Below are 13475 nucleotides of genomic sequence, written 5' to 3' on the forward strand. Positions count from 1 at the left end.
TAGTATAACTTTCTACCCGCCTCCTTTGCCCTGCTGCTTTTGGAGTCTTATCAGATGAGGATTCTGCGAGAGAAAAGCAATCCAGTGAAGGAAAAATTACTTACCCTAATGTTCTTAATATGGAGTCTTCTGCAGATTCTTCATCTCCCCTCCCGTCCGATCCTGCTCAGAAAGTTGACGGTGGGTGCGCATTTCCTCTTGGGTTGAGGCTTGGTGATAATCCTTGTATGACCGTTTTCTGTCTTTCATGCCGCATGTTTGCAAAAATTAATTTAAAATTATCTTTTCTGACGCTACGTGCTGTTGTCTTTCACAAGGTTTAAACTTCCTTTGGAAGTTTATTGTTCTTTTAACCTCTTATGGGCTAATTAGCCCGTTATTTTCTCTGTTTTCTTATGCAGCTTGGCGAGCTCGGTGAAAAAAGGGGGAAATTGAGGTATGGGGCGTAGTGACGTGGTATATATACGACACCTGACATCAGGTCCGGAGCCGAAGATGGAGCACCGACCAAGACGGATCGACGGCCGATTCGAGGTCCTCTACGCCCCCTGTTGAAAATGTTTCTGAACCAGTCGAGCTGGATGAGGATATCTATCAGATCAGGAATCTGCAGGAGAAGAATCCATAGAAAGAGCATTACGGTAAGTAATTTCTCCTGCTCTCCTTCGGTGGTGGTGGTGCTTCCTGCCTCACTGGCCCCTCTCTGGTTCAAGGTTCCCGCCTTTGTCAAAGCTACAGCATTCTTTATGCTGCCTCTGGTTTCGTGTTCTGCTCCTCCTGTGCGGCTTTGCGAGCCTGGTACCTATCTTCACGGCGGATGCTCTCTCCTTCCTTCTCTGTAATGCGATCTTAAAGTTTCTCCCTCGAACGGAAAAAGAAACTTCTTCCACAGGTAAGTGATGACAAATACAGGTCAGAAACCAAACCTTCCACATTAAAAGGTCCACCAGCATAATTACAGTGCTCTCTTCCCCTGTAACCAATAGACATGTCAGTCTTAAGGAGAAGTGAATGCAGGGTGATTTTTTTCTTTGGTCATTCCTTGTCTCCAGAGGGGCGTCACCCCCAGTGGAATCCTGCTTGCCCTGTCCCCTAGTGAGGGTGTTGTGTAGCTGGCTCACCTCCCTTGTCCTAACGGAGGTGGCTCCTCCTTGGGTATAAGGGATGCATTCTTAGAATTTGTCACACCTACCACCAAACAGAACCAGTACAACTGTCTGGATCCGGGTACAGACCCAGTGAATCTAAGGGCACCTTGCCACCTTTAAGGGTCCATAATGGTACCCAAAAGACTACAAAAATGATTTGGGTCCACAGTGAGACCTGAAGGGAAAATGGTAAGTACACCAAAAAGCACAAGCAAACAAAACACTTGACGGGATGTTCAAAAGTGAGCAAACTTAGACTTCCTTCAATATTATTATGGCAACCAGGCAGGAGATGAAGTGACTCGTCAGCAAATAGATGTCACTAAAATACAAAGGAGATTATCTTGATAAGAGATGAGGATTAGAGTGACCAGGCGAAGACCAAGCACAGATCCTTGGGGGATACCAACTGGTTGAGGGGTTTAGCATTCCAAGAAATGGAAAAGTACTGAACAGCTACTTTGGAGGCAATCTGGGTAACGGTAATGTCCTGGAAGCAGAGGCAAGAGTCGGGATTAAAGATGAGTTTGGCCGTGTCTAAGGCTATTGAGAAATCAAGCAGGATGAAGATTGAATATAGATGGACATTTTGGGCAGCCGAGTAGAAGTTAAACATGGGTGGGAGCACTGTTTCCACAGAATGGGGATTGTGGAGTGCAGACAGGAGAGGTTTTTCCTGAGTTAATGCTTTTGGAGTTAATGGCCGATACAGTAAACCCCATGTGATCTAGAATTTTAGAATAGTGCGGGGAAAGGGAGACATGTCAGTAGTTAATAAGGTTGTTCTCGTCGCGCACATGTAAACACCTAATAGACTGGAAAGATTCCAAAGGACAGGGAGAGTCGAATTATTGGTTTAGTTAAACAGGGGCAGTTCCTTAAGGGGGTGGGCTGTAAAAGGGTCTACTTGAGCAAACGGATTGGCAGACGGGATGATGGGTGCTAGTTCAAACAGAATGGTGGGGGGAGAGGAGTTGGTGATCAGGTGCTGAAGAGAAGAGATGTTTGCATAGAACTAGCAAGCAAAGTCATTGGAGAGAGAGGAAGGAATGGACAGTGGGTGAGGGGTAGAGTAAGCATGAACTTTAGGGTCCTGGATGCCCACTTAATAACCTACTTGTAGGCATTTTAAATTTACCAACACCAACTCCACTGAAAAAACACTGTGCGTACCATAGTTACTACAATGACTATCTTAAAGTTATATTTAAAAGGCTGAAATGATGTTTTGGTAACATGAAAATGTAAATGTGGGGCTCTGCTGCTTTTTCCATGGTGGTATGAGCCCCACCTGTATTGTTGCTTTCAGGAGTAATTTTGCCTGTTCGAAAGCATACGCCATTGTCTACTGTTAAAATGGATTTCTAACAACAGCCCCTCAGTAGAGGATTTTAGGACACCACCCCTATTATGGTTAACAGGGAAATCGCTGCGAGGTTAGCCAAAACCCAATCAAGGTAGAGTGAATGAGCAGACAAAGCTTAGTCTCAGGATAAAAGTAAGAGTGGTATAGGGCTACATTGAGTCCAAACAGAACAACACTAATAAGTCAAGTTGGTCAGTAAGTCTATAAAAATACAATTATTTATTAGGCCATGAACACAGTAAGCATAAAATAAATCACATGTAAGTTATGTAATCAAAAACCATATACAACACATTTATGCATTCACCCTTCGAAATAAGATTGCATGTGCATTAAATGCCAATATTCAACAGGTGAGTAATCAGATGCAAGAGAAACAGTTGGAATAGTTAGAATAATTACACAACTAGTTCCCTCTGTCATATGAAGTTCAGCCCTAAGATGTATGAGGCTTTGTGCCCAAAAAGTCACAAGTTCCAACTATTTTTTCTTCAGGGAAGGCATTTTAGAACTAATCCCAAGGTAAGTTCTAGGAAAGGATCCTTAGCCCGGGTTTGATGACCAAAGGCCAGGCCAGAGGGAGTTTAGGGACAAGGGGTTGCCACCCAATGTCAACCTATGGAAGACAGGGGGGACAGAAGAAGGTATGTCCCCTTACCCCCCTGACTCTGATTCTTCCAGATGACACTACAGGGGTTGTGGAATTTACTGGCAACACAATTTTCTGCCCTGGGTTCAGGTGAGGGAAGCCCAGAGGTCACAGGTCCAGGTGTCACTTTTCGTGTCGAGAGCTGGTTGCGGATCCCACCAGACTGTCCCAGGCAACTTCTTGAAAACACAATATACACTTAGGCAATGCAGATCCTTCAGGACACCTCACGAGATTGCAGAGAGATTGTTCCAGAGGAGGTCACCACAGTCAGGCGTCTACAATAGATCTTGAAGGAGTGAACACAGAAGCAGCCCAACACAGCTTCCCTTGTTGTGAGATAGCTGGAAATGCGAGGACAGGTGACTTGTGGAATAAGCTAAAGAACTTGCAAGTCCCAAGGCTCTGCTCAGAATGACGACCGCTGCAGTGAGATAGACCAAAAGTGTGCTGATCAGTCTACCGAGAGGTCCATGAACACTTCCGACATCTTCCAAGGCATAGATCCTCAAGCAGGGTTCAGGACTCGTTGTTCCCACAGTTGCAAGGGTTGAAGCACCAACGTGGGTTTTATGAGCTCTGGCACAGGAGCAGGGCTTCACCGGACCATTCGCTGAATCCAATGCTGATCAGCTGCAGGAGTCGCCCTCGGATCGTCAGCGGGCTGCTCTTCTTCATGGAAGTCTTGCTTCCACCTATGACCTGTCTATTAGCTGCAGAAGCCCTCCTTTGATCCAAGATTCAGGCTGGGAACGAGCTCTGCCCTGCCAATGGTTCGGATCTGCAATATTCAAACAGCCCATGATTGTCCAATCCTGGACAACCACTGGTCATCGCATCCATCCAACAGCAGACTTTTTCGGGTGCCAAAGGATGTGGACTGGGACCAGAAGATCCCAGTCTCCTCCTCTGGCTCACACACACACACAAAGCCCACTTGCCCACAAAAGCATCAGCTTTCACCCCAAAAGGGGTTACCATACATGGTATTTCCTGACCTGCGAAAGCAGGAAGAACGCCAAAGTACAAGATGGGCAAACAATATGCAAATATCTCCTGGCATAGCCCTTTTAGGGTGCTTGCCACTTTTAGTAGCCATTCACGATACATTCAAAAGTGCACAAGAAGAATATCACAAATCACACCGCTGCCACCAGCTCGACTTAGGCACATCATGAAAGTAACCAAAATGCCATTGGATAAAAAGTTACACAAAGGGGCCTAATTTACAAAAGCGTTTTAAAATGATGCAATCCCATTGAAAAACGCTTTGTAAAACAGGCCCAAAGTATCCTAACTGGACTTCACTGTAAGGTGATGTGTGCCATTGTAAAAATACAAGATTTCCAAAAGAGAGACAAAGTCTCTCAGTACTGACAGTTTTAGGGACAAGTTAATTTCCCCATAAGAATGAGCAAAACAGGTAAGAAAAGTCAATCAGTAAGCTTTACTGACCTCAAAAAGTCAGGACAGTGTTCCAGAATAAGCAAAAACACTAAGGGTTACATAGGAATCTATGGAGGGAAAGGTGCAAAAAGAAAAGCATCTTCAAACGCTAACTCCATTAAAACAAATCTTTTACTACTACACACGCATTTTCTGATCCCTTCTTTACCGCTTCACATTCACCTCTGCATTATTTCAGTTGAGAAAACTTGTGAAGAAAGAAATGAGGATGAGCTAAGAGTATAATAACCTGCAGATGGGGAAGCATACACACCACGCAAATTCCCTTCATCTCACAGCATGGCGTTCTTGGATTTAAAGGTCATGTTTAATTCTATTAAAAAAACAATGATTCCACTTTTAATACTGATGCCTTTACTTTAGCCATAATAATATTTAAAGACTAAACTGCTATCGATTCAAGTACATTTTCCTTGGCAATTTGTGTGTCCTTTATTTGTTTTAGTCTTTTTTTTTTAAAAACTACTTTTGTTGTTTGAATTACATCTTTTGTTTTGCCACATAGCTCTAATAGTAATTGGAAACCATGAAACCAATCTATTACATTTTCTCCAGAAGTATCCAGAGAAGCTTTACTTTGAAGGTTTAGCCGAACAAGTCAACCCACCTGTCGAAGTTCAGCACCACTACCTGCCCATCTACTTTGGAAATGTCTGCCTTCGCTTTCTGCCGGTTTTCGACATTGTGATACACAGATTTTTGGAGCTGCTTCCAGTTTCCAAATCCTTGGAAACTTTGCTTGATCACCTAGGCGGCTTATACAAATTTCACGGTGAGTGCCTCCTGTGAGTTGATTGATTTATGTTTTAATTAATAACTGTCCAAATATTCCAACTCATCAGCACCATGATGACCAGTGTGACTGGAAAAGTTACAGTATTAAGTTGGTGCTTAGGTAGCACATGTGTCCTTTTTGTGTTAGCAATCACTTTTGGTAGTCAGCAGGACAATTTAGAAGTACTAGTTTATGCAGTACTATAGTGACCCTTCTTTATGGTGTATCCATTTGAATTGCTTACCTAGACACCCATTATAGGGTGGTGGTCGCTGACCAATAGTTGTGAGTCAGACTCCCATAGGAAACACAAATTAATTTCTTATAACCTACGACTCGTGCGATGGAGTTGGTCAACATTGTGAAGACAACTAAGTATGCCCGGCCCACCCCAGACTGAACATTTTGGGATTGATATGTTAAAATATAAAAAAGCTATTAAGAAAAAAGTAAACAAAGTTGCAGCCTAGTCCCCATTCATTTTCTATTTTTGCTCCACTGCACAGCCCAAACCGATGGACTGATTTGGGCCAGGGACGACACAATTTGGGAACGAAACTTTAACTTGCATCCCTTTTGTGGTTTGGGGTTATTCCGTCCAGTAGTTAATATTTGATGGAGAAGGGGGTGCTCCCTTAGCCAAAATAGATACTTATATCTCGGGTAAATTGCGAAGAAACCGGGTGCTTATAAAGGAAACAGCCGCCATCTGTTTTCTCAATGCAAGAGATAGGCGTGGCTATAGCCAAGGTCATTAGAGAATTAAACGCAGAAAAAAGGCTTTTTCATGTCAAAACATGCAAATGCCATCATGCTAGAGGTTTGGTGGGGTGAGGCAAAAGAACACCAAGTGAAATTTGGGAGTTGGAGGGGGTCTAGGGACTGAGTTTGCAACACAAATATTTTCTGTTGCCTCTGCTATCGGACAGAATAGCTGACATTTCATAGCAAACTGGGGCGGTGAGGAGGCCTTCGAGGGTGTGGGGGGAGCTAGTACAGAGCACTTGGTGAGTGCCTGGTGGGGCAGGGAAACATTTGTGGGTTTCGCCAGTTTTCCTGAACACTGCAGGTATTATAACTACAGATAACCAAGGGTATCTGTAGTTCTGTACCCACAGCAATAGAAAAAAAATATTTTTACAGCTACAGTGACGTCGGAGGTGAAAAATCACTGCCCATGACCAGTGACATGATGGGCTTCTGGGACTCCCATCCATGCAGTAACCAGGGCCGACCCTGCTTAGCTTCAAAGCGAGGAAGGGGCCGGCCTGCTCAGGTCTTGTTGCTCCAACTAATAAATGAGCACAAGTTACAAAACCACTTAGAGCAACATGCCCTGAGGGAGATGGCCCCTTCCTCACTTTGAAGCTAAGCAGGGTCGTCCCAGTTACTGCATGGATGGGAGACGGTCCACAGTCCGGATGCTGTGTTTTTTCTGTTTTAAATATCTCATAACACACTAAGAAAACACACAGAAACCACATTTATTGTTAAAACTGTGCTACTGACAGTCCTTGAAAGTATTGCACTCAGACAATTTGTTTGCCTTTTGTTGAATTGCATTCTGGTATTTGTAGTTTGTCAAGATGGGGCGGGGGTGGGGAGGGGTAATGCCACACTTTTAAGCTTTCTGCATAACAGTTCTATGAGGATGTATATATTTGAGTGACACTGTGGTATGTGCAATTTTCAAGTTATCTTTATAAAGCAGAGTATTGTTGAAAGGCAGACATGGGGGTGAGGAGGGGAAGTGAGTGGGCAAGTAAGTCATGAGTATTTACCCAGGATGTGGCAAGAAAGTTTACAATCCTGGACACTGGTGCAGTTATTTTCCCTGATTGTGGCTGCTTTTCAGGGTCCATGTAAAGGACACATGTGGGTGGAACTGTGTAACTTTATTTCGGACGGCAGACGCAACCCCTTGGGTTTTTTTGAGGTTGGGAAGCTTGCTCAAGTATTTGGCTACCAGATGTTTACTCAGGTTGTCATGTTCCCAGTGCATACGCTTCCCCACAAGACCACAAGCACTTGTTTCATACTGGGATTTAGTTTTCTAGGGAATATTTCACTGCAGATTGCTGGGTGTTGGGTTAGATTTGCACGGAACTGGTAAATCTTCCTGACCTGGGTCAAACCCAGAACCTTTAGCTTTATTAGTGCAATATTTTTCCATAATACCTCAGTGATTGGGAACCTTTTTCCACACTCACATAATCTTTAACTCGTTTTATGGGTGTCATTTTTAAGACTCTCCATAGTGTCTTTTTAAAGTTATCCTCTTTAACAACGTATTGGCAAGAAGTGCCTGTTGTTGCTGGGTTGCCCTAGGGGCTCCCCTTTTAACTTTCTTGTGCTAACCTTGAGTGAACTACAGTTCCCAAGGGTAGAAAGGATCTTTGAATCCCTTTTACGTTTTATTCTGTGAAGCCAGCACACCCCACCTTATGTGGAGTGCTGGGGAGATACAAAGTATCCCCTTTCACACTAGCACTGTAAGAATTCTGTTACAATGACAAGCTTACCTTCAATGGCTGGTGGCAGTGATACCTTGTATTAATTTGGTGCTCCTTTACCGCGGGCTGTGTTCACAGCTGAAGTAAAGGCACCTAAGGGTGCTCATTCTTACCATAATGGCCCCTTCTTTTTTCACCATTTTAGTGTTTCTTGTCGTTTCTTGTTCCTTCCCCTGACATCCAGGGCGGGAAATTCCTTTGTGTGATTTTTGTCTTTGGCTGGAGTCCCCTGGATTCCCGGCCGAGGCTCCAGTCTGGCTATGAGAGCAGGAAGTAAGGGAGGAGTCCTAAACTCCCCACCCCTTTGTCCTATGCCTTGCTTGATTGGGGACAAATCCCAGTGGGGGCTGGCTGTCCTGATTGGACAACCAGACCGCCCCTTCTTGTAAAATGTGGGGAGAGAATGCAGAGGTTGTGTTGTAATTCCTGATCAATACTGCGAACCTGGAAGCTGATAAAAAGTCCACCACTGGAACCGAAACCGAAGAGGAAGATGAAGGAAACGCAGCCGGATTGATTTCCAGCGACCAGAGAGCCTGCTGTTTAACCGGAGCCTGCTGTAGCCCTTCCTTCCAGTCAACTCGGGGACTCCGAAAACGGCGACCCCGACCCAGAGCCTGGTGAGACCCACTAGACTCAAAGCGACCTGCATTTTGTGCGATCCCACACGTTGCTGCGACCTTGCATTGTTGCAAAACCCCAATTCCCTGGGACCTCAAGCCATTGTGCGGTGCACAGTCTTCCGAATTCCGAATCCCGGTGAAACTTCATGGGCATCCTGGTGGATCTCCAGAGATGCGAATCAAGTCCGAAAAGTCCCCTGACCAGAGTGCTGGACCTTTAAAATGACGAGAATTCAACTGCGATTTTCTGTCTTCTGTGCTCCTTGAAAAGGCGCCAAATCCGCAGAACCACATTCAGCCGTGAGGGAAACCTTGCCTAGAGCCTTCTTCATCGATCCCTTCTGCAAAGTTCCTTCTGAGGTCTTGTTTTCAGTCACCACTACAAGGAATCCACTGACCGGGTATTTGGCTGCAGGCCCTGAAGTTCTCCTGCTGCAAAATCTTCTTCAATACTGAGGTACTGTGTTGGCTTGGGTATGTACTTACCTTAAGCCTGTTAGGATTTCTGTGTAGCTGTGGGTTGTTTTCTGTGATGGGGGTGGCCTCTCAACCAGTGCACCCAGTCGCCCTGCTAGAATCCTGCTAGGGTGTCTTCTGTGAAGCTGCTGGACCTTCCTGTAACCCTAGAAGTAAAGTACTCGCCGGTTTGCCCAGTTTTCCTAAGTAACTCTGACCTTTGCTAGTAAAGAACCTATTCTAACACTGCCTGTTGGTCACTAGTCCTAGTGACCCCCCTTCTGCCACTGAGAACACTCGTGCTCCAAGAATAAGGGAAACACTTTCAAGGGATTGGGACTTCTGCCTAGAAAAGAAAATAAGTTTAAAGATGTGAAGGCAGGCGCTCTGTTACAAGTCTTTAGCTTTCTCTTCCTAACGCATGTTTTCATGACTTCATCAATCTTCAGGGAGGCTGAGTTTCTTTGTTTTTTCAGGCGTGTCTGCATTTCTGTTTCAGGTGTGACAAATTAATTAGCTCTGAGGATTCTGGTACTTGTATTTTTCGCACTTGATTTTGCTGGTAGGTGACTGGAAACAACTCCCTCCATAGCACAAATCTTCCCCTTGATGGGGGAGGGGGAAAGCCAGAAAATAAGTGTTTAAAAGTTACTTAATTTTAAAGAGTTGGTTGGTAACTGTAATTCTAAGAGTGAACAGTTACAAAAGTTCTTACTGATCTTGAATGTGTAATGGACTATTCTTAAAAGTATGGTTAGCATCTTTTCTTCCTTAGCCACTGTTTTGCCATTAGATGTAAAGAAAGAAAATAGAAAGTAGATGTAAAGTTATTTTACTCTCCTGTGATTAGGTTGTGCCTCTTCCCAAAAGTAAAGTGTTGGTATCACCAGATTAGTCCTTTGAGGATAATTGTATGAGTGTCCCCCAACTGGGTCTTGCTTCTCCTGACTTGCTGCTTGCCTGTCCAGAATAAGTCTGTATTAAGTTGTTGCCTACCTAGAATAACTTTGTCATTCAGTAAAGGGTGACCTTGGGTTTTACTTTTCCCCTTCTGTGTTCCCCTTCTGTGTGAGGTTAACAAAGTATGTGGGTTTTGCTTACCTTGTGTTAGCTGTGTGCCATCCAAAAAGAAGTTACAAAAGTTACTGCTTACCTCAATCTGGGGTTCCCCGATTTCAAAAACACCTGTAATGGTATATTACATCCTTAGATTTTACTCACCTAGTATAACTGTGTTATCACCAAAGTAGTTATAGTTTTTACAGCACCTAGAATAAGTGTTACACTATTCACCAAAAGTATATTGTCCAGTTGACTGATTAAGTGATGTGTACTGAGAATCATTATGCAACTGGAAGAGTCTACTGCCCTCGCATTACTGAATGTAATTGTAAAAAGTAACCATTGGTTTTTTCTCCCCAAGAATAGGCTTCATCTATACTGAATGTGTATGAAAAGGTTTTGACTTCCCTAGAATTACTGTTCGCTACTTCAAATAAGGTCTATACTTGGGTCTGTGTACTTTCAAGTATAGTGTTGTGTTTTTATACTGTATATAATGTTTTAGTGCTTACTTACCCCTAGATTTATCTGGGCCTACCTTTATTTAAATAAATCCTTTATTTTTACAATACAAAATGTTTGTGTTTCGTTGGATCATTTGTATTACAGTTTCATTTGTACATGATCCTACAGCCCTCTCTCCCTCCTAGGATAAGCCTGGCTGCTCTGTCTACGCTACCATGAACTCCGGTGGTACAGCCTTATACTAAGAGTGGAGTCTTGTACTGCCTCAGTTAAATGGTTTTACTAAGCCCTTAGTTGGACTTCAGAAAAACGGTCCCAACACTGGGTTTAAAAGGTGAACACCGTTTATACTTTGCCAGCATATTTATTGGAACATTTCCTCTCTCAAGTTATTTTTCTGGTGTTCGTTACTTTTTTTAAAGTCCAATGCAGTTTTGTCTTGCACACTTTCTTCTAAGGGGAAGGTCAATTGAACTACATTTGTGTATTTCACTATGAGATATATGTTAATTTACTGTGTGTATACTCATGGAACCAGCTTTTGATTTTCACTGCAGGGCAAAAGTACCTGGGCATGTGTTATTCTCGCATTCGGTCATTTTGTTCCCTTTTTACCTGCTCCTTAAATGCAGTTAGTTGGGGTTGTGCGATGTATCACAACAGTCACCAAGGGGCTGGCCATAAAACAAGGGGCTAGTAGCACGCTGCTTAAACAAAGTGTGTGATCCTTGGCAAATAATTTAATCTCACTGCGCATTGCCTGAAAAATGGTGAGTTCTCAAAGCCTGCCATCTTTTAGACATAACAATAACACTGTCAAAACAGGATAAAATCAGTGTGTGATTGATGAACGTCTTTGAGCGAGGTGTTGCAAGAGTTTTAGAATATAGTGTGCACAGCCAAAGGCCATGCCCACTGATCGTGGCCAAAGGCTATGGCTAGTGGTCTGTTAGTGTTTTAAAATGAACAGTGGGCACGGCTGAAGGCCATTGATGGTGGTCTGGTAGTGTTTTAAAATATACAGTGGGTATGGCCGAAGGACATGGCCAGTGGTGCGGGAAACAAACTATGGAATAACAAAACCCTTGAAATTCGAGGAAAAACCTTTAGTTGCAGGGACGTTAAGGTGAGAAATTAATGCAACAAAACCCCTGAAATTCAGCTAAAGCCACCTTTACTACACGCCCCCTGTTGTGCCGCCTATGACCACAATGGTGACATCCCTGATGACATCACTGGTGACATCACTAATTACATCACTGATGGAATCACTGGTGACATTACTGTTTAAATGATATATAACACCACTGGTTACATCTGTGATGGAATCAGACATAAAATAATTCATGACTTGGCAAATAAAAGCTTTGATTGACTAAATAAAAATGTAAGCCGTGGTTAGTGGTGTACAATATATAGTGGGCACGGCCGAAGGCCGCAGCCACTGCTCATGGCCGAATGAGTGGTCGATCAATGTTGTCAAATATACAGTGGGCATGGCCTAAGGCCATGGCTACGGGTCAGTTAGTGTTTGAAAATACACAGTGAGCATGGCCGAATGCCTTGGGCACTTGCCATGGCCAAGGGTCATGGCTACGGCCCCTTAATGTATTATAATATACAGGGGATGGCCGAAGGACGTGGCCACTGGCCATGGATGAACGCCATGGCTAGTGGCACCTTAATGTGGTTAAATATATAATGGTCATGGCCGAAGGTCATGGCTAGTGGCCCCTTAATGTGTTGCAATATAAAGTGGGTACGGCCAAAGGCCATAGACACTGTCCATAGCCAGTTAGTGTTGTAATCTAATGAAAGATTCCATCAGTGATCTTTAAGACCCACTTGGTGGCTACGCCCTTTGGCCGAGCCACTAAACATGCAGTGGCCACTATACGCTATTCACACCATTCTTAGTAACATTTTTATTTTTGATGAATTGTTCCCAAAATTTCCATTTGGGAGGGAGCTGGGGGCTTGACAATCCTTGCTTCAGAAAATGTAATCCAAATCCATCCAGCAAGTCGAAGGCTATTGGCCTCTCTTACGCTCTCTGCTGCAGAGCACCAATACTGATATAAACCAGTCAAGAAAACTAAGTCAACACTTTGTGCCCAAATTGTTACTTGTTTGGTCCAAATCTGACAAGCGGTTTTCATGTTACAACTGTTCAGAAACTGCACTTCTTCTCAGTGGGAAAATGAATAAGAGTAGGCTGAAAGCAGCGTTTATATGTTTTCTTAACGTTTTCATTTTCTAACACATCATTCAGAAAATGATCTGTTTAGTTGGGCTCCTGAAAAACTGTTTGGAAAATATCCATCCAAATCTATCCAGCAAGTCAAAAGTTGTTTGCAATAGAATGTTGGCAAAAAATGGCTGCTTTTTCAAATACTTGACGCAATAAGCCCAGCCTCCTGCCCCGCACCCAGAAATCGAGTCAATGCTTCATGCCCAAGTTGTTTCGTACCTGGTCCAATTCCGTCCAGCAGTTTTCGCAGTACGCTCGAGCACCAGTTGGACTTTTTCGTCTATTGGAAAATGAATGGGGACTATGCGTTTTTCTTTTTATCTCACAAACTTAATTTTTAACAGATCTTTCCCAAAACTTTGTTTGCAAAATTTCAGCCAAATCCCTCGTACGAGTCAAGTTATTAGCAATTCATTTTTCGGGTTTCCCTTGGTACTTGATACGCCACTATAGTTCTGCAACTTTTTTGCCCATAGTTGTTTATCCTCTTCTGGGGCACTTCCTTGTAATTCAATTATTTGTGCTATGGGCAGGGCATTGTATAAGACAGGTGGCTGGTCGGTGGCATGTGTCATGACAACATACTCCGCCCCATTTGATACTGAGAGATATGCTGCTAGTTGTCCACAGTGTCTGCTGCAGCGTTTCCAAGTGACACTTAGTCAGTGTTGTTTGTATGGGTAGCACATTTAACGACCGC

The 13475-nt window shown here is 43.6% G+C and overlaps 1 protein-coding gene across 3 annotated transcripts in view; it reads left to right on the forward strand.

Annotated features, from left to right (window-relative positions):
* The window catches only part of MED23 (mediator complex subunit 23), a 1372437-nt gene that overhangs the window by 1039489 nt on the left and 319473 nt on the right, over nt 1-13475 (forward strand). For 2 of the 3 annotated variants that reach the window (XM_069606687.1, XM_069606689.1), the window contains one exon: nt 5186-5402. In XM_069606687.1, the coding sequence (XP_069462788.1) occupies nt 5186-5402 (217 nt within the window). The remainder of the gene's footprint in view (nt 1-5185; nt 5403-13475) is intronic. The other variant, XM_069606688.1, reaches the window with a different exon arrangement.

The sequence above is a fragment of the Ambystoma mexicanum genome, chromosome 4p (assembly GCF_040938575.1).
Source record: "Ambystoma mexicanum isolate Mex_15411 chromosome 4p, UKY_AmexF1_1, whole genome shotgun sequence".
Taxonomy (NCBI): domain Eukaryota; kingdom Metazoa; phylum Chordata; class Amphibia; order Caudata; family Ambystomatidae; genus Ambystoma; species Ambystoma mexicanum.